At 33.4% G+C, this 26,365-nt stretch overlaps 2 protein-coding genes across 2 annotated transcripts in view; one reads left to right on the top strand and one right to left on the bottom strand.

Moving 5' to 3' along the window:
* The window catches only part of LOC129803324 (membrane-associated guanylate kinase, WW and PDZ domain-containing protein 2), a 33,590-nt gene extending 20,070 nt beyond the window's left edge, over positions 1–13,520 (bottom strand). The window contains exons 1-2 of the mRNA XM_055849779.1: positions 13,294–13,520; positions 6,764–7,319 (exon numbers count right to left, since the gene is read on the bottom strand). Coding sequence (XP_055705754.1) covers positions 6,764–7,010 — 247 coding nt within the window. The 5' untranslated portion in view covers positions 7,011–7,319; positions 13,294–13,520. The remainder of the gene's footprint in view (positions 1–6,763; positions 7,320–13,293) is intronic.
* A 94-nt stretch (positions 13,521–13,614) lies between these two features.
* Positions 13,615–22,943, top strand: LOC129803328 (ankyrin repeat domain-containing protein 13D). Its single transcript, XM_055849786.1, has 6 exons — positions 13,615–13,819; positions 14,098–14,401; positions 17,809–18,660; positions 22,056–22,217; positions 22,287–22,470; positions 22,690–22,943. Exons 1-6 carry the CDS (start codon positions 13,721–13,723, stop codon positions 22,889–22,891), a joined length of 1,803 nt encoding a protein of 600 aa, XP_055705761.1. The 5' UTR covers positions 13,615–13,720; the 3' UTR covers positions 22,892–22,943.
* The last annotated feature ends 3,422 nt before the right edge of the window (positions 22,944–26,365 follow it).

Genomic DNA, 26,365 nt, shown 5'->3' with positions numbered 1-26,365 from the left:
TTCAGCCAGCTTCTAATTTCGGCCACTTTGAGTGTAATTTCGGCCATGGAAATAAATGAATTAAAATTATGTATGTCATCTTCGAATAGTCAATCAATTCATTTTGCTTTTAAATATTTATTCATTTTAGGATGTATTAACACAAAGACCGTTAAATTTTAGGTATAATTTGAATTTAAATTGCATTGTAAAAACTCAGTGTGGAAAGAGTCTTACAAAAAATGTGACAGATCTCTTGTGTTTCTAGTAGTCTTACAATTTGTGGTGAAGTGCAAAAGGTTTTCCTTCGGTGCTTTTCATGAAAATTGATTAGTTCTCATTAAAGATTGTTTCTGTTTATATATGTTAATAGTGAATCAATCTTCAAATTTCGGCTAAAATTTCCCAGCTGGATCCTGTTCTTCGCGTAAAAAAGTAGATACTTTGTGAGCGTCTCTCCGGTAAGGTAGTGTTGCCTATTCCGGCAACATCTTTTGCTTTCCTAAATTTCTTATTTATTTTGTGTTCTTTTTTTCAGATTCTGAGTTCTACAATGTCTAGAGAAAAAAACCATCGCTTCTATGAAAAAGATGATGTGGAAAAGGCCTTGAAAGAGTTCAGGAACTGCAAATTGCTACGGGAATCTGCGGGTAAATTTGAAATAGGGTAAGTCTGCCAAATTCCGGCCAGCTTGCAATTCCGGTCAACTTTTTTGTTCCTCGAATTTCCATGAATTTTTAGTTTTTACATACTCTAGAGATTATACAATGCAATAGAATAACAAAAAATGTAGCTACGACAAACGAGATGACGTGAAAAAGACATTGGGAGAATTCCCGAAGAGCAAGGAACTATGAGAATTAAGGTGTCCGGAATAGGCGACCAAAGCTAAAGTAGAAGGAATGAAAAAAATCAATTTCTATTAAAGATATTACGAAGGTCAAGGAGATGAACTCCCTCCGGATGCGTCAGGGGGTGCAATCCTTTCAGGACAGGAAAACACAAAATTCTTTGCCAAAGCTTTCGACGCTTCAACGCGTCTTCCTCAGTGGTCAAATCTGTGATTTGTCTCTGAAATTTTGTCCGCACTGTCTGTCTACTACTCCAAATGAGGATTTACAGGGAAAATTGGGAATTCGTCGCGGGTACTCCTTATTGGACATTGATGTTCAATAAGGAGTACCTTCAATGTCCAATAAGGAGTACCCGCGACGAATTCCCAATTTTCCCTGTAAATCCTCATTTGGAGTAGTAGACAGACAGTGCGGACAAAATTTCAGAGACAAATCACAGATTTGACCACTGAGGAAGACGCGTTGAAGCGTCGAAAGCTTTAGCAAAGAATTTTGTGTTTTCCTGTCCTGAAAGGATTGCACCCCCTGACGCATCCGGAGGGAGTTCATCTCCTTGACCTTCGTATATGAATTGCCGTCAGTAATCTACCGAAAAGTAAAGATATTACATTTCAAACTTGAGACTTTGGCGCTTGCATGCAACTATGCCGAAATTTGGCACACTTACCCTACTACTCTTCAGGTCTTCAGAACAAATTACACGAAAGATCTCACGGCTTGTGGGTCATATAAACGTATTAAACTGAATATTAAACACGTTCCGTGTGACGTTTTGAAATTTTCTATCCGTTCCGTCACAAAAGGTGGTCAGAAAAAAGGTGGCCGGTATTTCACTCAAAGTGGCCGAAATACTACCCAAAGCAATGTCCATATTTTTATTAATTTTTCAATATTTTAGGAAGTGATTTAAAGAAAACAAAGATGATAAACTAGTCTTCAAGGTTTCAACACAACCTTCCCGAAAAGGAAATAACAAAAAATATCAATATGAATTAAAAATATTGCATTTCAAACTTAGGACTTCGGTGCTTATATGCAACTATGCCGAAATTTGGCACACTTACCCTATATTCTTTTAGTTGCAATGGGAAATTCTCTAGCATCCAGCATATTCTTCAAAAATTGAACCTTTTGGTTACCATTTGTACTTTCTACCGATTTTTGCAGAATAGTGTGACGGGAGGACATCTAGATATCAAATTCTGATTGGCTTCATATTAAGAACATTCAATGATCCAAAACATAACTTCCTTATGATACAGCAATATTATGAGTATTATAGTTGTGTATCCAAATTATATCTGAACAAACAACGAAATGAAAAACTCAAGCTAGAATGTTGCAAAAGAATAATAATGTAATATTTTAATTAAAAAAAGAATTCTCTCAATTCTCACTTTAAGTGAATTATCTCGCTTAACCGCTATTTTTTTCCTATCTCACTTTTATGAAGATCTTCATCTTCCTAAATAGCATAATTAAGAGAGTTTTGTTTGGATTTTCACGTATGCTAGAAATTGTTCAGTTTGAGTAATTCCTGCGAATGCACTTTAATTAAGAAGTTTTTTTTCGCAATTTTCACAGTGATGTTGAAAAAAATGAATTAATGCTACCACTGCAATTCTTTTTCACATTTTTCCTTCTATAAAATATCAATAAATTTAAGTATAACTTTTCATAGTGCAATTGCAGAGTAAAGTATTGCAAGAATCTTATTGAAATTTCCACATACAAAATACCGTTTCTTTTAGTTCATACGAAATTCTATTGAATTCTTGAATTAATTTTATTTTCACTCTGACTCGCGCAAATATTTTTTTTTACAAGTATACATTTTTTACCTTTTCAATTTAAAATATATTCCACGTGTGAATCATCGAGTTTGGGAAAAATATCGAAATAATTTCTGTGGAATTTTAGTGATATGTAAGAGAAAGAAGGAAACTTTATTGTCTCTCAAAAAACTATTGAATAAATTCTCTCCCTTTCAATATTTTATTACTCTCTCTCTATTTCTTCTCCTTCGTTTTTTGTTAGAAATTTCCCTTTCTCAGGTTTATACATACATCTTAAACTTTATATATGGCTAAAATACCAATTATGAAAAGGTTTCAATGATTCTTACCAGTCAATGCTAATGCTAAAGTATCCTACAGTGAGGTACAAAAATAGTTTTATTTAACAATAAATAACACTATCGAAAGACATCTAAAGAGAAGAAAAAAGTGAAACATCGAAACGAACATCTATTTTTTTTTGTAAACTTTTTCAATATTAATAAACTGATGTAGGGTAAGTGCTCATAATTTTGGACAGTTTCTAAATTTGGACACTTTGAGGGTAAAATTGGACACTAAAAATAAATTGATTAAAATGATGGATTTTTATTCCAATATTTGATGAAAAATGAATTCTATCTAAATATTTGTTCTTTTTGGAAGATTTTGACACTAAATACGTTAAATTTTGAATATGATTTGAGTTGAAATTGCTTTGTTGAAAATTCAGTGTGAGCAATTGCTTACGAGAAATATGACAGAACTTCGTGGCTTACTTCAGTCTTATTCAGTTTTGGTGAAGTACTAACAAAGTTTGTTCGCTGTTTTTGAGTGATATTATTGAATATTCATTGAATATTGTGTTGATTCACGTTACTGATGATTTGTACATTTGACCTGAAGTGAGATTTGCCTTGTGAATTATATTTTTCGTGTGAAAAATGGGAAATTTTTTAAGACATTCACCAGTGAGGTGATGATTCTTATTTTGGACAGGTGTTTTTCTCACGAAATTTCGTGAAGTTTTAGCTTTTGTGATGACTAGGTTGGACAAATGCCTGGAGAAACAAAGGAGCATCATCTCTACGAAAGAGATGTAGCGAGAAATGTCCTGAAAGGCTCCCGGAAAGGTCAGGGAATGAGCGAATCCGCACGTACTTGGAGTATCGAAGTCAACTCACTTTAATGAATGATATGGAAAGTTTCCGGGCTTCTGTGACATTCTACGTTTCCCTTACATGAACAGGAAGAGGACTTGGTAAAATTGGTTCATGAAATGAAGAACAATGGGCATCCTATTGAGGCGGATTAGCAGTCCAAATTTACAGCCAAGTTGGACAAATTAATAAACAAGTTGTCCAAAATAAGAGCCAAAGTCACCTCTACATATCAATTCATTTTTAAACGTATTAAAACTAATTTTAATAAAAATAAGTCGATAAATAGCTTGCTAAGTTTCTAAACAACCCTTCTGAAAAGAGAGTAACAAGAAATGTCAATTAGTATAGAAAATATCGCACTTCAAACTTGGAACTTCGATGCTTATAAGCAGACTGTCCAAAATTATAAGCACTTCCCCTATGTATTTTTTTTTAGAAATATTTTGCGTAAAAACACATTTATAAATTTATCTAAACTCTAAACATAATTTCATTGAAATCAAAATCGAAAATTTTAAGACTTATCCGCTCTAGCGGTGGCCATGTAAAGTAAGAATATTTAGAAAAAATATACACTATCAAATGGGACTACTACTTCAAATTAAATTACTAAATATGAGGTAATCCCTCCGTTTCAAAACAAATCGGTAACGCTTGGGAAAAATTTTTATCTCTAGGAAGGCTTCTTTGTGAGCACTTGACTTGTCTTATAAATATCCCTAAAAAATTAAATATTCGCTTTTATAATTTCGAACGCTCTTCTGTTCTAAATTTGTTCGAATTTAAAATTCTTACAGACTAGATCGGTTTTCAATATCAAGCTGCAAAGATGTGCATTTTTTAGCTTTTGATGCACTGGTAAAAATAAAAGGATCAAATTGATCCAAATTTGATGCTTTTGTAAAGGATGAAATTTCAAACTTTGAATGCATATTTATTAAAATAGACCATGTTAATTTGATCCACCCTTTGCAAAAGGATCAAAGTATTTTGGGCAAAACAGTCCAACCTTTCGCCACGAATGAGACCTATATACCATCGAATAGGTATTGGCAAAGGTGAAAACTTTTGTTCCGGGACCAACCCCAAAAATATGTAGGAAAAGCACTGGAGTATAAAACATATGTATAAGAATTGTAATGATTTTTTTGCAAAACTCCTTTTATACAATAACGGTTAATCGTATATTGGTCGTTTCTGAATAATTTGTAAAGAAGGACCCAAAGAAAATTTTCCTAGAACAAACCATATCTTTATCTCTTCATTTTCCCTGTGATTTTCTAGATCTTTTACGATCCTTCAAATTCATAAAAAAAAAGATTGTATCTAGGGAAATGTCTCTTATGCAGTAATATTCTTCTTGAAAAAAAGAGTTAAAAACTCTAAAGATCGCAGGATCCTAAAAGATACTGTTATTTAAATAGGGTAAGTGTTCCAAATTTCGGCATAGTTGCATGCAAGCGCCAAAGTCTCAAGTTTGAATTGTAATATCTTTTAATAGAAATTGTTTTTTTTATTCCTTCTACTTAAGGAGTGTTGCTTGGAACCTTTTAGATAATTTATCGTCTTTATTTACTCTAAAATCATTCTTAATACATTTTAAAATGAATAAAAATGTAGACATAGCTTTCGTGCCCTATTTCGGCCACCTTCATTCTCATAGTTCCTTGCCCTTCAGGAATTCTTCCAATGCCTTTTTCACGTCATCTCGTTTGTCGAAGCTACATTTTTTGTTATTCTTTTGCATTGTATAATCTCCAGAGTATGTAAAAACTAAAAATTCATGGAAATTCCTGGAACAGAAAAGGTGGCCGGAATTCGGCACAATTACCCTACTTTGAGCAATAAATTCGGGGAAAACATGTTTTAATTAATTATACTCAGAACCTTTTGTTAAAATCCTTTAGTAACGGTACCTTTACAACCCTATGAACTTCAGCAATCCTAGCTCCTTTTTTTAAGGAGAACATTTCTCTAAAAACGACAAAAGGATGCAATCGAGGCAATACTTTTAACGGAATTAAAGAATATTCGAGAATATTTGAGGAAAATCTGGATACAAGAAAAATGGAAGGATAAGGATACGGTTTCTTTTTGGAAAATATTTCTTGAGTTCAGTTCTCTTTTAGAAAACGTTCTTTGGCGCCAACAACTTACGATATGCCTTTATTTAAAAAACAGCAAGTTTCATAAAAATAGTTCTACCAATTTCGAAGAACTTACTTAACCGGCTTGCTTACTTTATTTGTTTTTAGCAAAGTGATAAAGCAGTAAATTTCCTAATAAGCACGTGATAACTTGAAATATTTTGGATCTACTGAAAACTCATGAAAAAATCGATAACGATGCCCTACTCAAAATTTTCTTTACTTTGACTTGTAAGTTATATAAAAAGGTACCTAAATGTTAATATATTATACTCATTCAAATGTCTGATATGATTCTCCATTTCTCTTAAACGTATCATATTATATTTTATTTTTGGCTTTATATTCCAATCATTTTGAGCCTTCAAAACCTTTCTGAATTAAAAATTTTCACATATTTTTATAGACGGATTTAGTTAGAAAAAAATGGGACAAATTCTCTCCACTTCAACCACTTGTGAATATTTTCTTTCTCTTTAAATTATTTAAGCTAGACAAAAAGTTTTAGCCAATTCCGGACGGATATTTAGTAAATTGTCACATGAAATAATAACACAGTATCCCAGAGAACATTTCTGCAAAATAGCCACAATTTCTTTTCAACTCCCACAACTAAGTTGCTTCTTCGAAAATAATTTTCTTCCGTCACACAAAGAGACAATGTTTCATTTCTTCTCACGCACAACAAATTAAACCAAGACATTTTATATAATATGACTGTTTTTTTTTTTTAGATATACCGTCTTGCTGTTGCACATTTTTTTTCATGCATTATTCAATGCAGCAACAACTTAATTTCTTTACGTGTGAGGGTGTACATGTGGGAGTCATAAAAAATCACTCACCTCTGAATTTATTTCCATTGACATTCCGGTTGACTTCCTGTGGATTTCTCGGGTCACATGATCCAGTATCCTGATGATCCACAGTTGCATCACCATTTGAACTGGTGTCCTTCTGTGTGGAATTTGGGACATTTTCACTGGCCCCATTGGCAGGATGATTGCCTGCTGATGCACTCCCATTGCCATTCATTTGATTCCCAGCCGCATTCCCCACAACACTCACAATTTCATCACTTTCCGCCGCCATCAGGAATTCCTCTTCTTCACTCTTCGTCTTCCACACAAAAATTTTATCTGTCCAATTGCACTCAACCTGCGATGCACAAAATGCCACACAGAAACATTTTATGCGTGACTCAATCGAGAGTGAATTTTTCTTTTCACACAACAAAACACTTCCTTTTCAAAAGGCACTTTTTAAAAAATATAAATATATCTTTTTGTCCGTTGGACCTACATTCATTCAAGCAGGATTCAGAGATCCATTCGTGTGTTTATCATTGAAATATTCAAGAAGATTCTCCTTTAACATCGGCTGCACATTAATCTAAAGCACCTGTTTTTTGATGCACCAAGAAAGAGAAAAAACACAAACAGTCAGTGAAAAGTCATTTAACGCCTCAATGGGACAATTCTGGGTCATCTTGGTGACTGAGGAGGTCGTCTCGAGGGGTTTATAGGCAGCTTAAGTCAGTGTCAACAAAACTACTATCTCAGTTAGTTTCATTTATGAACCACATTTTTTTTATATTACTTCAGCTCAAATATAGTAAGAAAATAATTTGTAAAAGATTGTTGAACTTTCGCTAGGTTTTCTCATATTAATCATACCTCAGTGATTTAATTAGGCATTGCACAAAGTATTATTCAGGAAATTATGTCATGAAATATCAGACACATCAATTTTTATCGCTACAGAAGTCAGTCACAAATTCAATTAAATTGAAACGTCCAATTTTGCAAAAACAATTTTTGCCCATTCGTATGGTCTACTAGAAGAATAATAATCTAAATTTTAATTTAGACAGAAAGGTGAAAATATCTTTGTTTTTTTTAGGATTCGATCTTCGTTAATTATTCAACAACAAAATCATAACGCTTTAACCAGAATTTCATGTAAACTACGAAACATGTAAGAGATATGTGTAGGCGAACGTGCCCATGCTTCGTACGATCCTAAACTTCGTAATGACCGTAATGACTAAATTTGTCCTATGTTTCTGAATAGGGAAGTGTGCCAAATTTCGGCCACCTTCTAATTTCGGCCACTTTGAGTGTAATTTCTGCCATGCAAATAAATTAATTAAAATTATGTATGTAATCTTCGAATAGTCAATGAATTCATTTTGTTTTTAAATATTTATTCATTTTAGGATGTATTAACACAAAGACCGTTAAATTTTAGGTATAATTTGAATTTAAATTGCGTTGTAAAAACTCAGTGTGGAAAGAGTCTTACAAAAAATGTGACAGATCGATTGTGTTTCTAGCAGTCTTGTGTTTTATTGTGAAGTGCAGAAGGTTTTCCTTCGGTGTTTTTCATGAAAATTGATTAATTTTCATTAAATATTTTTTCTATTTATGTTATTTGTGAATCAATCTTTAAATTTCGGGTAAAATTTCCCAGCTGGATCCTGTATTTCGCGTAAAAAAGTATATACTTTGTGAGCGTCTCTCCGGTGAGGTAGTGCTGTCTATTCCGGCAACATCTTTTGCTTTCCTAAATTTCTTATTTATTTTGTGTTTTTTTTTCAATTTCTGAGTTTTACAATGTCCAAAGAAAAAAAAACCATCGCTTCTATGAAAAAAAAATGTGGAAAATGCCTTGGAAGAGTTCAGGAAGGGCAAATTACTACGGGAATTTGCGCGTAAATTTGAAATGCTACTCTTCAGGTCTTCAGGCCAAAATACACGGAATATCTCAGGGCTTGTGTGTCATATAAACGTATTAAACTAAATATTAAACTCGTTCCGTTTGACGTTTTGAAATTTTCTATCCGTTGCGTCACAAAAGGTGGTCAGAAAAAAGGTGGCCGGTAATTCACACAAAGTGGCCGGAATACTACCCAAAGCAATGTCCATATTTTTATTAATTTTTCAATATTTTAGGAAGTGATTTAAAGAAAACAAAGATGATAAACTAGTCTTCAAGGTTCCAACACAACCCTCCCGAAAACGAGATAACTAAAAATATCAATAAGAATTAAAAATATTGCATTTCAAACTTAGGACTTCTGTGTGCTTATATGCAACTATGCCGAAATTTGACACACTTACCCTAAACGTGATTCCGAAATTATTTGAAAAACTGGTCACTTTACCTTACTTTTTAAAATATGGGTGCGATGAGTCACATTTATTGAGAAACGTAGGAAAAATTTAGTCATTGCGAAACTTGGGATCGTGCAAAGCATGGGCGCTTTCCCCTATACATTTTATTATTGGCGTTTCAACTCTTAAAAATTCAATAACCTGAAAGGGATTAGTACCTAGGCATTACCATTCTTTAAGAACAAGAATGGATCATGCACGATTTCTAAAGATTTGTATATTCTTTAAAATTATTTGCGGAATAAATGGTACCTTTCATAATGTTCAAGGATTTGGCGATTTATTCGTAATTATAAATCCTTAAAGTGAAAATTCGTACAGATATAAGCACAAAGATATGATTGATATGAGGCAAATCCTAGTCAAATCCTGTAAATCATCATAAGTGCCAGAGTTTGCAATCTTTGAAAATAATTTCCAAGAAAAGTCTAAACTTAATTGTCTATTAAACTTTGTTGCAATAATTAATTTTTTATGTATTGTTCAAAATCATTAAATTGCAAAGCCAAATGCTCCTCTAGACTACCTCCAAAGCATATCTTAAAGTTGTAAATAAAAATTACAATAACTTTGTTATGACAACACATTGCACAGTGAGGTAATATTGGACTTCCTGTAAAGTCATACCTCTCAGTTTCCCCCACCCCTTTCCTTCCCTTCCAAAACCATATTTTTAGGATCACTTGAATGTTGGATATGTTTATGTTTTTGTAAAAGGTTTAAAATCTCTAGAGAACGCATTCCTTAATCGGATGGTATTATTTTTGAGCTTGTTGGAAAGGTTTTGGAATTCTTGACAAGTCTGAATTCAAATGAACTGATTTTTATCCAAAGCTAATTATATTTAAATATATAACTTCTAAGGTATTTTGAGGAACACTTTGAGTGATGTATAAATGAAATCAAATCGGTTGTAAACCGATAATCAACCGGTTATGAACCGATAAGTAATTCTTGTAAGAAAGGAAATAAACTTATTACTCATAAAACTATTTTGGGGAATCTTTTGAGTGATATATGAATCGGATCAAATCGGTTGAGAACCGGTAAAGGGCAAATGGTGTGAAAATACTTTTGAGGTATAATATTTTAGCCTTGGACGCTTTACCATCCCTTATATTGGACTTAAGATAACGAACTATTTGTAAATATTATAGGGATCCTTGTCCACTGAAGAAATGGACGATATAAGTCCAAATAGAATGGACAAAAAATCAGAGTTTACTACTGCCCCAATTTCCCCTATGCTTTCAGTTTATGATAGTTTAATCTGATATTTACGCGTGGATCAACTAGAGTCTACTTAGGGCTTAAGCTTCGATCTTCAGGCAAAAGGATTGGAGGATCGAAAAATGTGTGAATTTTGAAATTATAGCATTAATTATAATTATAATCCTGTTATTAAGGTGAAGGAGATAAAGTACCCTCGACTCGACTACTTATTTACATTTATCATTTGCGACCAATTTATTTACATTTGAAATAGTATTTACCAAGCAATTTAACATCATTATGGTCAATTATTGCATAAATAATACGAATTAGTAGAAATTTCATGGAAATTGACTATATATAAAGCATTGGAAAATCATAAAAATTCGAAACTTGAAAGTATTTTTTAAACAAGAATTCGCGGTTTCTGGTATAGGGTAAATGTCCTAATTCAAAACCATTTCCAGACGCTTTAATTTTGAAAGAAGATTCAACGCATTAAGTTCATATTTTTTCTGAAGAGAATTACATAAATTTGCTCCTCGACTCTTCTAGAATGTTACTGTTTAGTGAAAGTTCTTTAGATATAATTTGAAAGCTTCTTAAATACAAGACAAATACGCGAATATAAAATGCTTCTATTGGAAACAAATTAATCCAAATGGAGACAAGGGAAATTTTCTAATTGGAGACAAACAAGTGTAAGTGAGGATTCGCAGGAGCGCAGGATTTGTTATTATTCCTGGTCTTTTCTCTTTCCCATCTAAAACAATCAGAAAATCTCTTCAAAAAAATCATATTTCAGGGGTTTCCTATTGAAGCATTTGCAGACACTTCAGGAAACCCTTTTTGTTCAGGAAATAGGTAATTATTTCATTTGAAAACTTCACGTACCGTTAGCAATAAAGATTAGCACTTAATTTAACTAAAATTAGCCAGAAATATGACATAAATGTTAAACAAAACGAATAAACAACAGTCAATTTAGGGTGGAATCACCACTTCTCGCCAGTGCCCCACTTCTCGCCACGTATATTGAAATCGCTACTTTTCACGATTTGTGAAAGAAATGAGCCCAAAGCTACTTGTATTTTTATTGCTGCTACGTATAGAGCCGAAAAACACTAATTTTTTGTTTTGAATTTAAATGTTGAAGCATTTTTTAAAGGAATATTTTAAGCAAGTGCATTGAATCCAATATTTCTTACAAAATATAGTAACAGTCATGAAAATTTTATAGAACAAAATTTAGTTTTTGAATAAGTAATTTGCCTATTGAACATTTAATTACATGCGGCGAATACATAAAATTTGTATTTAGTTAGTTAATATTTCATTTTATATGATTTTTATGTAAAAATGAGCCATGGCGGAAAGTGGTAATATTTTAAAATTGATTCACCACCTGTCGCCATAGCTTTTCAATAGGCGAAGCTAACTTCACTTCATAGATTCTCAGTTGTTAAATCTACTTTGTTTACTTTCTGCAATAGTCTAATAATAATTTGATTTCTCAAATAAAAGTGAAGAAAAATCATTTAATGTGAGTAATAATAAGGTGATCATGAGGAAAAAGAAACGCTGAATGCATTCTTTGCATATTATTGCTCAAGATAATCGAGTTTGAACTTTTCCAAGTGGGTGGCGAGAAGTGGTCACAGAACTGGCGAAAAGTGGTAAAAAGTGGCGATGAAGTGGTTATTTTTGCATTGTTAATAAGAACCAGTTTTTAGGTACTCCTGCGTTAAATTGTAGGACAATTGTTTTGACGAATCTAGAGTCAATACATCTAAGTAGCTTTGTGTCAAATTTGAGTTATCTGATAGTAAGGGGTCAAAAGTTATAATACAATTAATTTCACTTTTTCCTAAAAGTGGCGATAAGTGGTTACTCCACCCTATTGTGTTTTTTCTTGGAAAACATGGTCGATCGATGAAAAATTCGATGGTGAAAAGGTACATTTTTAATTTTTCTGAGAAATTAATAAATTAAAATTTGTGAATATGAATGGATTTTCGCATTATTTGGAGCAAAATTAATTAAATAATGAAACTGTGGTATAGAAAATATATAAATATAATAATTTAGTACTGTATTTATCGTGAAAACACTGACGTTTCCATTTGGAGTAGCAAAAAATTTCCATTTAGAGCAGGTTTTGAATTAGCTTAATTTACCCTAAAATTGAAATTATTGAGCATGAGCAATTTTATGATTTTAATTTGCTGAATCCAAATTTAATTGAGCAACCACATTTAGGCTATTTTAGCATGTTCAAACATATTTTGGTGGTCCAAGAATTAGTTTATATCAATAAATGAGTGAAAATCTATCAATTCACATGCTTTTTAATGCAAAATAACGCATAGGAACAATTCATCTGAAAATAAATTGAATTTACAAATTGAAAAAATCCTAGTGTGATAGCACGGTTAAATCTTTAAAAACAAATAAAAATAAAAATTAATTTTGTACTTTTAATGATTTCTTAAGAATTCCACTTTTCGAGAAAGTCGTTAAAACCGGTTAATAAACTGAAAGATATTGCTAGAACTTCTAGAAAACAAATTTGAGGACAGCACCTTACACGGGGGGCCACGACTTTGCAAATGCACCAACCCCTCGGTATTGAGCAAACTTTACGTGTTTTTCCGCAACAGAAACAGAGAAAAGGTGTAGGAAGCATTTGCTGGTGTCTCGTCACGAGCAAATCCACCTGTTTTGTCCATCCAAATGGTTTCTTTGGTGGAAAGAAGCCGTGAAAACAGACCAAAATTGAACCAGCCATTTGGAGCCCATTTGACATTTTAGGTAGCCTCCGGGAGGAAATTGAAAGGCAAATTATCAGTGATAAATGAACTCAATTAGTTGGGACGCCTTCGTGAGTCATTTGCAGGTTGATGAGGATCCAAATTAGGTATCTTGACTCACTCACGAAGGTGATTTTAATACAGAATTATGCAGGAAAATAAGAGAATGTTGGCTACCTGTGACTTTCATTTTCGATCACTTTTTTCACTGGGAAAAAGGCACAAAATTCACTGATTTTCACTGGAAAACAGTACACTGAACAGTTCTCTAGCACCCAGAGTAACTTTTATTGGGAAAAACTTGGGGTAAAATGGAATTATTTGGGTGGAAAAGGCATCGCATTTCCTCCCTCAGAAAGCAAAATGACGACTGTTGTCATCGAAGTTTTGTTTACGCTGCCAACGCTGCCGTCGCATCAGAAAACGCTGTCTGGAGAGGGGAAAAAGTCCAATCCTCCTACAAAATGTTGCCCCCACCAATTTTTTGAACTGTCAAATTGGATTTCCCCTATCGGTGTTTTGTTCCCTTCTGTGTGAGACTTGTTTTGAGGTGCAAAAGACGTGAAAATTGGTGGTTTTCAGTGGGAAAAACGTGTGGAAAAGTATGCTGACTATTGAGGATATCAAGAGGGAGTATCCACTGCATTGGCTGGTGTGGAATAATGAACCTGGACAACTCAGGGATGCCCTCAAGGAGGAAAATGTAAGAAGTAAACATAACCTCACTGTTCCCTCCCAGAAGAATTTTCTGAGTAAAATCACAGTTTTTTCCAACTTTTCCTTATCCTTTCGATAAACCACCCAATTTTCCTCTCTAAGTTCCAACACACCCCATCAGTTTAAATTCCTCCCCATAAACTGTGGGATTAGTGACAAAATCTGCGATTACTGGAGTGGAGACACTCGCGTAATCCAATTAGACGACTCCCATTAATTGAATTATCGGAAAAATCGTGCTAATGGAAATGTTTTCATGGGCAGAAATACGATGTGGAAAAGGTGGATCCACGAGGGAGGACCCCACTGATGCTGGCAGTTCGTCTCTGTCATCTTCAGTGTGTAAAAATTCTCGTGGCTAAAGCCAATACAAATATCGAGTGTGAAGGATGGTCTCTTGTTCAGGAGGCCGTCTGCACCGGTGATCCTGCCATTCTCACAGCCGTCCTCGAAGTTCGTGATCTTCAGCGTCATATTCAGCGTACAAATCATGTTCCACTTCTACTTCAGCGACTCCACGACGCACCCGACTTCTACGTGGAGATGAAATGGGAATTCACCACCTGGGGTAAGTCCAAAAGGGGGCTTTAGCAATTGATAAATCACTCAAGATAGCGGAATGGTAGATTGATGGGATATATTCTAGAATTTACCTTCCGATTGACCTCAATTCTTTTCAACATTAATCACGCACAAAATTGACCTCAAAGAAAGATTTTCACCCTGCAAAGTTTTCCCGGATGCAATTTTCATTTCTCAAATACCAAAAAAGTCTTTGTTCAAGCGATATGGATTCTTTTTAACTAATGGTTCAGAATTGAATCTAAATTTAAGTGTATTTATTATTTATTGAGAATAGATAAAATTTGATCTCTCAACCTCAATTGCTCTCAACCTTTGCGTGCATTTTAGATAGAAAAGAATTTAATGAGATATTTCGGTATTTACGTCAATGCAATTTTTTCAACGTTTGGAATTGGTGAAGATAAAAGTGATAAAAGTTTTCTCCCTAAAAGAATTAAAGAGAAAATTTTGGCGTTCGGTTGAAAGACGGTCTTTCAAAGTTACGGTTTTGCAGATTTCAATCAAAAATGTTTTCGTCAAATATTTAATGACAAAATATTTGATGATCAAATACTTGAGTTCTTAAAGTTTCGAGTGAAATATTTGACTGCCAAATGATTGACTCAAAATTTTCTGTCAAATATTTGATGACGAAATAATTGAGTCCCAAAATTTTGATTTAAATATTTCACTGTCAAATCATTGACACAAAATTTTGATCATCAAATATTTGAGTCTAAAAATTTCGAATAAAATATTTCACTGTTGATTTTTTATATCAAATATTTGACTAATAAAATTTTAACTCAAAATGTACTGTCAAATATTTGAGTCAAATATTTGATGGCCTAAAATTTAAGTCACAAAATTTTAAGTTCTGCCAAATGATTGACACAAAATTTTCTGTCAAATATTTGATGACGAAATAATTGAGCCCCGAAATTTTGATTTAAATATTTCACTGTCGAATGATTGACTCAACATTTTGATCATCAAATATTTGAGTTCCAAAATTTCGAGTAAAATATTTCACTGTTGAATTTATGAGTCAAATATTTGACTACTAAATTCTTGATTATTTTTTTTTTGATTCCCAAGATGTTGAGTCAAATATATCACTGTTGAACTTTTATGTCAAATATTTGACTAACAAATTTTTAACTCAAAATTTTCTGTCAAATATTTAATAACCAAATATGAGGTTCCCAAAAATTAGAGTCAAATATTTGATGACCAAATAATTGAGTCCCGAAATTTTGATTTAAATATTTCACTGTAAAATGATTGACACAAAATTTTGATCATCAAATATTTGATTCCTAAAATTTTGAGTGTAATATTTCACTGTTGAATTTATGAGTCAAATATTTGATTATCAAATTTTCTATTCAAAATTTTCGGTCCAATATTTGATGACCGAATAATTGAGTCTAAAAATTTTGATTGAAATATTTCACTGTCAAATGATTGACACAAAAGTTTGATTATCAAACATTTGATTCCTAAAATTTTGAGTCAAATATTTCTCTGTTGAATTTATGAGTCAAATATTTGATTATCAAATTTTGTATTCAAAATTTTCGGCCCAATATTTGATGACGAAATAATTGAGTCCCAAAATTTTGATTTAAATATTTCACTGTCAAATGATTGACACAAAATTTTGATCATCAAATATTTCAGTCCGAAAATTTTGAGTAAAATATTTCACTTTTGAATTTTTGAGTCAAATATTTGACTACTAAATTCTTGATTAAATTTTTTTTTATTCCCAAGATATTGAGTCAAATATTTCACTTTTGAACTTTTATGTCAAATATTTAACTAACAAAATTTTAACTCAAAATATTCTGTCAAATATTAATAACCAAATATGAGATTCCCAAAAATTTCAGTCAAATATTTGATGACCTAATATTTAAGTCTCGAAATTTTAAGTTCTGCCAAATAATTGACTCAAAATTTCAATCATCAAATATTTGATTCCTAAAATTTTGAGTACAATATTTCACTGCTGAATTTTTATGTCAAATATTTGACTAACAAAATTTTAGCTCAAAATTTTCTGTCAACAAATATTTAATAACCAAATATGAGATTCTCCAAATTTTGGGTCAAATATTTGATGACCTAATATTTGAGTCCCAAAATTTTGAGTTAAATAATTGACTGACAAATGATTGACTCAAAATTTCGATCATCAAATATTTGATTCCTAAAATTTTATAGTCAATTATTTCACTGATGAATTTTTAAGTAAAATATTTGACCACATATTTTTGACTCAAATGCTTTTGCCAAATATTTAATGACAAAATATTTGATGATCGAATACTTGAGTCCTCAAATTTTCGAGTCAAATATTTGACTACCAAATGATTGACTCAAAATTTTCTGTCAAATATTTGATGTCCAAATAATTGAGTTTCAAAATTTTGAATTAGATATTTGACGGTAAATTGACTCAAAATTTTCTGTAAAATATATGATAACCAAATATTTGATTTGCAAAATTTTGAGTCAAATATTTGATAATCAAATATTTTACTCCCACACTTTTAACTCAAAACTTTGAATTTGACTCAAATGTTTGTTGACTAAATTTATGAGATCCAAAATTATGAGTTAAATATTTGACTGACGTATTTTTTACACCAAATTTTTAACTCTTTCCGGACCGCAGCATATGCTGCAAGCCAATTTCACCATTTTTTAATCAAAAATATCTAAGCTCAGGAATTAATTGAGGTCCTACAAAAAATATCTTACATTTGGACATCCTTATAGTTTGTAATCATCCACAAGAATAGGATTTTTATCAGTTCTGAATAATTAAAAAAACATTGTTTTTCACAGAACATTCATATGCTGCTTTGGGTACTCAGAGTCCCAAAAGAGGCGAAAGAGTTAAACAAATATTTGATGATCCAATATTTTAATCCTATAATTTTGTGTTAAATATTTACTGTCAAATGATTTACTGAAATATTTTATAACCAAATATAGGAGTGACCAAATTTATTCCTTTTACCCCAAACAATATTAGATGCTAATAATATGAATTAGACAAATTTTTGTAAAGACATTTTTTGCTACACAGAAAAAAGATATTTCGTTAAATTGTTCGTAAATGTTTGGAAAATTTTCACTGGGAACTTACTCGTGCGGAATGCTCGTGAATAGTATAACTCACAAAGAAGTTTGTAAATTATTTGTACTCTTTTCACAAAACCATTTAACGAGCATTTTTTGTTTCTTTACAAACATTTGTTTGTAAATGTTCGTGGAATTTTGCCATTTATTCGTAAAGTTTTGTCAGACAAACTAAAATATACAAACAAATTTGTAATTATTTGATTTCAAGGATTTAGCCAATTTTTTGTAAAGCAATTTAAAATAATTTGTTGGCAGTGCCTTTGATGTCACGTCTGTGTCCTAGTGACACGTATCGTGTGTACAAAAGAGGCTCCAATGTCCGCATCGATACCACTCTTTTGGGCTTTGATCATGCCACGTGGCAGCGTGGAAGACGTAGCTACATCTTCCAGGGTCAACCGGATTCGGCCATGATGATTGAGGTGAATCATGAAACTCGTGAAGCGAGTATGGAGACAATTGAGGGCATTAATGAACCTCTGGATGGCATTGCACCGACTGAAGAGTCCATTCGCTTCCGCCTGACCACTCCAGTGACGTCCAACAGTGTGGACATGGAGAAGATTAGTTTTGAGCGCAACAAATCTGGCATTTGGGGCTGGCGCAGTGAGAAGAATGAATCGGTGAATGGGTATGAGTGCAAAGTGTATTCAGCTACAAATGTTGAATTCATCACAAGGACTCGCACAGAGCATCTGGCAGAGACACCGGTGAAGCCCAAAAAGGGATTGCCGCTGCAGAGTTTATTTGGAGTGATGACTGAGGAGGAAATGAGGGAGAGAACTACGGAAATTGTCGAAGACAATGCTCTTGTGGACACTCAACCTCTGCCACCAGCACCAAAGTTCACGCCACCATTCGTATCACCCGAGGAATATTTCTCGGATGTTGATCTCGGGGAGAGGGATGTCGGCAGACCTAGAAAGGTTTCCACCAAAGTTCAGAAGTTTAAGGCAAATCTCTGGCTCAGTGAAGATTTTCCCATCAAACTCCAGGAGCAAGTTATTCCAATTCTCGATCTCATGTCAACTATCATGAGTCCTCATGTTAGCAAACTCAAAGACTTCATCACCATGCAACTTCCGGCGGGATTTCCCATCAAAGTTGGTAAGTTGAATTTATAAAGAATAAAGTGTATTTATTGAAATTTGGTGAAACATACACGGTAAAAAATTTTGGCACATATTTGTTCCAAAAATTAGCTCGTTCACGGACACCATAATTTTTGGCACAATCTTGTTCATTTTACGAGACTCAAAAAGATAATCAATATTAGTAACAAATTTGTTCCAAAACATAGGTCGTCCACGGACACCAAAAATTTTTGGAACAAATTTGTACCTTCTAGGAGGAACAAAAAGATACCCAATATTAGTAACGAATTTGTTCCAAAAAATAGCTCATCTAGTATAAAATCGCATCCCTCGTCTTACACTCAGTCACCCGTCACTGAAGCGAAGAGGACGCCAAATCTGTGGCAACTTTCGTGCTACATGGTTTCACTTTTTTAATTCGAGATTACCTTCCCCTACTGCTGCCAGCACTTGCATATAATTTCGTCATGCAAGCGTCTGTATAAAACACTCTCAAGTTGATTTTTATTTGATATTCCTTATGAACTTTCGCCAACGAAATCCATCTCGACCGAAGTATAGGCCTTAACTGTAAGACGAAATCTTTTACACGAATTTGTTCCCGACAATGGGAACAAAGATTTCCCATATGAGTAACAATTTCATTCCAAAAATTACTTTGTCCACGGACACCGAAAATTTTTGGAACAAATATGTTACAGATGTAGGAATAATATTGTTATAAAAAATGTACCAATTTGTTCTTGACAGTGGGAACAAAACAACCGAGTGCAACAAATTCTATTCCAAATTTCAAGAACAAATTTGTATTAAACGAAATCAACGCAAATTTGTAGACATTCCACCGTATCAAAACGGTCCCAAAAGAAAACTCTAACAAAATTGTAACTGTATTAGGTGAGATTCTTAACAATCTCACCTACTATAATGCTAACAAAATTTTATGTCGTCCGATCGACCTCAAACTTGGCCAAAATGTGTTTCGCCACTTCCTGATCACGAATATATGGGGGGCTAAGTTACGTTCCCGGCCGGCCGGCCGCTCTTTGGAGCTTAATAGCTCCTAAACTAAAAAAGATATCGACTTGCGGTTTTCGGCAAAGGTTATGTATCGTATGAAAATTGCAACTTGTTGCATTGACCCTCCACCCCCCACCCCTCCTTCCGCCATTTTGAAGATCCCCCTTTTTTTGTTTTCTCAATAGCTCCGCCCCTATGGCATCAAGCGGGCTCAAATTTTAGTATGTTATAGCTGGGCCTTAGGGCTTTCGATCAATACCAAACATAAGGTCCCCCGACCCCCCTGACCCGAGCAATTAGGGTCCAAAAAACAATTCTTAAAATGGCCATAGTTCCGGTTGTAATTATCAGAAGTTTAAAAGTGAGGACGTTTTGGAAAGCTTTCGTGAAATGCTACTTCCCCTTCTAACATCGGAAGTTCATAAAATAACCGCTATAGGCGCTATTTTTAAAAAGAAGATTTTTCAATTTTCTAAGTTAAATAACTCAGAAATTCCTTTGTGTATCGGGCTGAAATTTTAGTATGTTGTAGCCCTTGATTATACCTACCAAACAAAAAAATACTTAAGTCGATCCATAACCCCTGGCCCCAGCTATAAGGGGTCAAAGTTCGAACATTGACCGGCCTCTATCTCCGGTTCTAATTAACATTTTGAGCTAAATTTTGGGTTTTTGGTTTCGTCTCAATAAGCACTTTCAGATGAAAGTTTTAAAAGTCACCACAGGTGGCGCTGCGATAGCGTCAAAATTCAGCAAAATTAAAACTCATTTTTCTCAAAAACGGCATTGTGCAAGTTAATCAAATTTTAGAGTGTTGTAGTCCAGTCTAGGACGTTTCCAAAAAGTGGCGTAAGTGTGCTGTGGTTATAATAGAACCGAAGATATGAGGGGTCAAAGTTCACGAAACTCAAAAAATCATATCTCCGGTTCTATTTGACCGATTTTGATGTGTGAGGGCTTAACCGAAAGATCTCACCAAATGCTACAACTTTCTAGAACATTTGAACTTCGTGGGATCAACACCAGGGGCGCCACAGTCAAAAAACCAATTTCAATATTACATAACCTCAATTATTTCGACTGTCGCTGAACCGATTTTGATGATTACTTCGACATAATTGTAGAGGACATTTGTCTCTATATTTCGTCCATACATCATTTTTCGATTAGATAATGCGATCTGTCCGATTTTGCCGTTGAAGTGTGAAAAAATTGTTTTTTTCCCTAATAAAGCTTTGAAATCAGTCTGATGCCAATTTGACTTCTTCTACTCGACCAAGACACTTAAAATAGGGTTTTCAATGGAAAGTCCTACAAAATACAACAATTCTTTCGTATAGTTGAAATTCACCAAATGAACACTTAGGGCGATCTGGTCGGAAAAACGAGTTCAGAAACAAACAACCTCGATTATATCGGTTTCGGATTAATCGATGAGATAACGTTCTACGGCAAAATTATAGAGAACATTATGGTCTACATTTCACCCATATATCACTTTTCTATCACTCCATCCAAATCTTTGATATTTTGGTTTAAATACAAAATTTGCATAATTTCACGAATTTGATTCAAGAGAACTGAATTGCGTCTCCCAACTTCAGCTCCAAATCGAATTTGCATACATTCCGAGTTAGCTCATATTAAGAATCTCACCTACATAAGCCGATTAGGATTATCTGTCTCTTTTTCGCTTTAATGAAAAATATTACGTATGAATATTGTATTTTTTATTTCCAAAAGGGTTTTGCTTAAAAAAAATTGGAGGTATAAAAAATAAATAAAATCAATTATGAATTAGAGAATTTAAAAATTCGCCATTTTTGAGCTTAAATATTTACTATATAGCAAATAGCTGGAGACTTGCAAAAAATATTCTAGATTCCTTCAACCTTCTACTTTACAATTATGTACAGACATAAGAAAAAAATAACTTTAGGTAGTCAGGAAAAATTATTTTCTTTATGGGACACCGGTGTTCCAACCGTCCTTAAAGGGTTAAGAATCTCACCTACATAAGCCGGTTTGTTTTCCGCGATATTCAATTATCTTATACGTAGGTTTTACAAAATCCAGGGATTTTTCAGAACTTTAGGTATTTCGGGATCCTGGGGTTCTGTTTTATTCAGTGTTTGATCCCGGGATTAATCCCGATCCCGAAAAATGTCGAAATCCTGGGATTTCATGATCTCGGGATCCTGTTTTAGAAACCCTGCGCATACGGTGTTTTCGGATGACTTTCAGATGATTTGCAAATCAGTTGAAATGGGATGTGTACCGGTAAACAGGTTACGTTTCCACCCCTGTATAGCTTAAGAAGTTGTACCTGAATTATATCTGTGAAACATGTCAGAAGCTGATTAAGTTTTGGTGCTTCTGTCATTACAGAAATCCCGCTTTTTCACGTTATCAATGCGTGCGTTACTTTTGGAAATGTCTTCGCTTTGGAGACTCCAGTGCCAAATGTTAGTCACATTGAGGAGGATAATCGCCTCACATGTGTCGTTGATGACCAATGCTTCCACATTCCAGCGAATTATGAGAGAAATGGTAGGTTTTTTTTTGTTTTTATAAGTAAAAAAGGGCATTTTCTGGACGGAATTTTTGGGATGTTTTCAGGAGGGGAATATTTAAGGAACATGACTAGAGTGCAGGATGAAGATGATTTGCTGCAATTTGCCATTCAGCAGAGTCTCATTGAGTCGGGCAGTGAGAATGATCAAGTGGACATTTGGGAGGCTCTTAGGGGTCAAAGACCTCTAACACCGGGTGCCCTGAGTGATGAAGATAGTCAGCTACAGAGGTAAGTTTTAATATTTCAATTTATTGGATTTATTGATGAGTTACGAAAAAAATGGATATATGCTCGATTTGCAAAATCCCAAGCAGTAGAAGTTCATCACGATGTAGTTTCTTTGGTGGGAAGAAAACACCCACAAAACGTGCTAAATAGATTTGCTAGATGCTTCTCAATCTCCTGCCAATCCCCCTATCTTTTTCTTTCTTTGATTCGTGCATTTAGAGCTCTCCATGAGTCACTTCATGTTAGAAGTGCCAGTGATTCCCCAGATGGAAATTCCACACCGTCATCACCCTCCATTGACCCTGATCTCGCCATGGCGCTGAGACTGAGTCAGGAGGAGCAGGATGAGAGGCAGCAGGAATTGTTGCGTGAGCAGGAGATGCTAGAGAAAGCCATCAGATTGAGCATGGAGGAGAAATGAGTGCATTCTCTTTTTTTTCCATTTAAATAAATTAATTAATTATTCAGGGAAATAATGTTAAAAGTTCCACGATACAGGATTATTCATTGGAGAGTGCAACATTAAGAAATTTCAATTCAATTTTATTTTATTCTTCCAAGAAGAGACTAAAGACTTGCAAGATATCTCACTAAGAATATTACTTCCTCAGCTCTTAAGTAAATAACTAACCAAGGCAGCTATAACGAAAGGTTTCATTCGAGTTCTTAAGTCGAGAGCTAATGCAAAAATTCTGGTATAGATTTCGGGTAATTTTTCCGTTTACAACAATCTAATACTCTAATAGGGTATTAAAAATTTAGTAATTACGAAACTTGGGATCGTACGAAGCATGAGGTCTTTGCCCTACATTATTATTGGAAAAATTTCTGTTAATTTTGAGGGCAGAATCATATTAACAGTAAAATGCTCACCGTATTTCGTTGATTTACGCATTTTCTTTGCAATTCTTACGAAAATTTTCCATTATCGTATTACCTTATCTCATACTCGGTGACACTAGGTGAAAATAATATAAGAAAATTGAAGAAATAAAACGAAAATGCGATAAACGGTTAGCAAAAAAACTGTATGATTAATTTCTCTTACAGTTTTTTTTTTTGCTCACCATTTATCGTATTTTCCTTTTATTTCTTCAATTTTCTCATATTATTTTCACCAAGTGCCACCGAGTATGAGATAAGGTAATACGGTAATGGAAAATTTGCGTAATAAAAATGATGAGGCTACGGCGAGCATTTTATTGCCAATGTGATTCTGCCCTGAATTCAATTAATTATCTAATTTGATTGACTAAAATTGAGCATCCTCATTCTCTTAATATTACCCAAAAAGAGGAATCAGCCTAAAAAACTATCCCATTATAACAAAAAAAACATTAAATCCCCAGAATACAGATTCAGATAGAATTTAATTTGGTAACTAAAAAGCCAGGTGTGAATAAGTGGCTTTCAGTGTGAACCGTGAGCGGTAATCGGCAAAGCAGTACCGATCTGAAGCTGAAAAGTCGCAAATCGGTACTATTTTGCTAATAAATCGACAGATCGGCACAATTTGGCCAGAAATCGAGAGATCGGAAACATCTTTGGAACAGACAGATTGGCACTACACAGAAAAAAATATTTTGTAAAATTGTTCGTAAATCTTTGTGAAATCCTATGGAGGACTTATGAAATGCTCGTCAATCATTATAACCCACAAACAAGTTCGTAAAATTTTGTACTTTTTTCACATTGTTCGTAAAATGATCATTTGACGAACATTTTTTGTGCTTTTGCAAACATTTGTTCGTAAATGTTCGTAAACATACAAAAAAATGTTCGTAAAATTTTGTCATTTGTTCGTAAATGTTTGTAAAATATTCGTCAGATAAGCAAAAATTTACGAACAAATTACAAAATTTTACGAACATTTTGTTGTGTGTTTACGAACATTTATGAACAAATGTTTGTAAAAGTACAAAAAAATGCTCGTCAAGTAATCATGTTACGAACAATGTTTGTGAAAAAAGAACAAAATTTGTTATTATGGTCTTTGTTATTAAACTGAAACTAACGTATTAAACAAAAATTCATACAAATATTACGATATTGTATCGATTTTAACAAAATCTGCACAGAATCTGAGTAGAGCGATCAAAATTGCTAAAGGTTTCGTTCGGAAGCTGTGATGATTTTATATTCAATTTTAACCGTCTTATGCTGAAGCTGTGCGCTTTTTATTTCTAATTTATCCTTTTCATGTTGAAGCTATGAGTGCTTTACATACAAGTGAAATCATTTCGACGGCTCCATTCCATACTATTCTAAGTCGACTTAGAATTATATTACTCCGAGAGATATGTTGTCCCTGGGACCGAGATCTACAACTGGTGAAAATTTGGTGGTCATCCGACGTTCGGGTAACGGTATTCAATTTTTCCGAAAAAAAATTACACAGGCAGCATAGGAAATCGCCAACTTCAAATGGCTCTCCTGAAAAGTTGTCATTCTGAGATAGAATAGTATGGAATGGAACCGTCGATTTTAAGCTTAAATTTCGCGCAATTTGAACACAATATTAACCGTTTTATGCTGAACCAGTGCCGGTTCTGTGACAGCCTTTTTTTAACTTAAGCTGTGCGGGTTTTATGCACAATTATGATTGTTTTTACAGAAGATTAATTTAAAAATATATATTTTGACTTTTTCTTTGCGTATTGTGTTTAACCCCTTTGTATTAAGAACAAAGAATCCTTCATTTTTCCTGCCCTCCTTGAGTTTTTATTGGCTCTTTAAATATACCAGAACAGCTATATAATTCTTCATCAACTCTTCTATTTGAAACTTGAAACACTTTTCTTTAGCTTTAATTTCTGGTTAAATGATGATAAAAAATATAAAAAATATATCACTAAATATTATATTTGCATTGCAATTATTGCAAATATACCAAATCGCAAATTCTTTTAGGTATCATTTTATCAAAGTCTTTAAAAATAATCCATATAATTACTATAAAAAAATGAATAAGATTAGATTTTAAAAATTGATTGATCAATTTACGAATACTATTTACGAATAGTGAAAAAAATCATATTTTTATGTCTCATTGCTTTACATGCTTACAAACAATATTAATTTTTGTTCTACTTTTCGTTAACGATAAAAAAAATTCAACATTTTGAGGATTTAATGTAGACAACATTGTGAAATATCTATCTGTGAAAGAAGAACGAAGTTCTTTTTAATTAGAAAAAAGTAACGCTATTTTACCACAGGGTTTTTTTCACGTGGTAAATTTGAAATACATTTCTTATGAATCGCTGGAGCTGAAAATTAGAGCCGAAAATGTTTTGCATACACCACGGCGTTTCCGTAATCAAAGACCTCTCCTGTGGGTATGCAATTTTTCTGTGTCACTGGAGTGAGTTCGCGGGCTTTTTATCGGTCTCGAGAATTTCTTTGACAGCGGAACTCTCTGTAATTTTGACTTTTATCCACTTTCACCAATATAATAAATTTAAAATGGAATAAAATGCAGAATTAATATATCATTATTAAATTTTTGTTGTTTTTTTTTGTGGGGAAATGACAGGAAATTTAGGAAGGGCACAATTTGTGAATCCACCCTAAGTGTAAATTTTTTAAAATTCCAATTGCATATTCCATGAATAATCCTGTGCAATTATATCCTGGGGTTTGGAGGGGGATTCCTGAAAGATATTTGTCTGTGTTTCATTTTAAATTTTCTTTTGGAGACTGAGCTAAAGCGTAAATTGCGCTAAAATTAATCAGTGGCTGTGCTCAGTTTTGAATTATTTTGCCAATTCACTTTTTTTTCCAAAGAAAAAAAATATATATCGGATTAATCATCAACATATTATACGAAAACTTTTCAAAGAAAAAAAAAATAATTCTAAATTTTACAAAAAAAAAAACAGAAAATGTAATACAC

Source organism: Phlebotomus papatasi, chromosome 2 (genome assembly GCF_024763615.1).
Source record: "Phlebotomus papatasi isolate M1 chromosome 2, Ppap_2.1, whole genome shotgun sequence".
In the NCBI taxonomy this organism is placed as follows: Eukaryota; Metazoa; Arthropoda; class Insecta; order Diptera; family Psychodidae; genus Phlebotomus; species Phlebotomus papatasi.
This window is presented reverse-complemented; position numbering and strand designations above follow the sequence as displayed.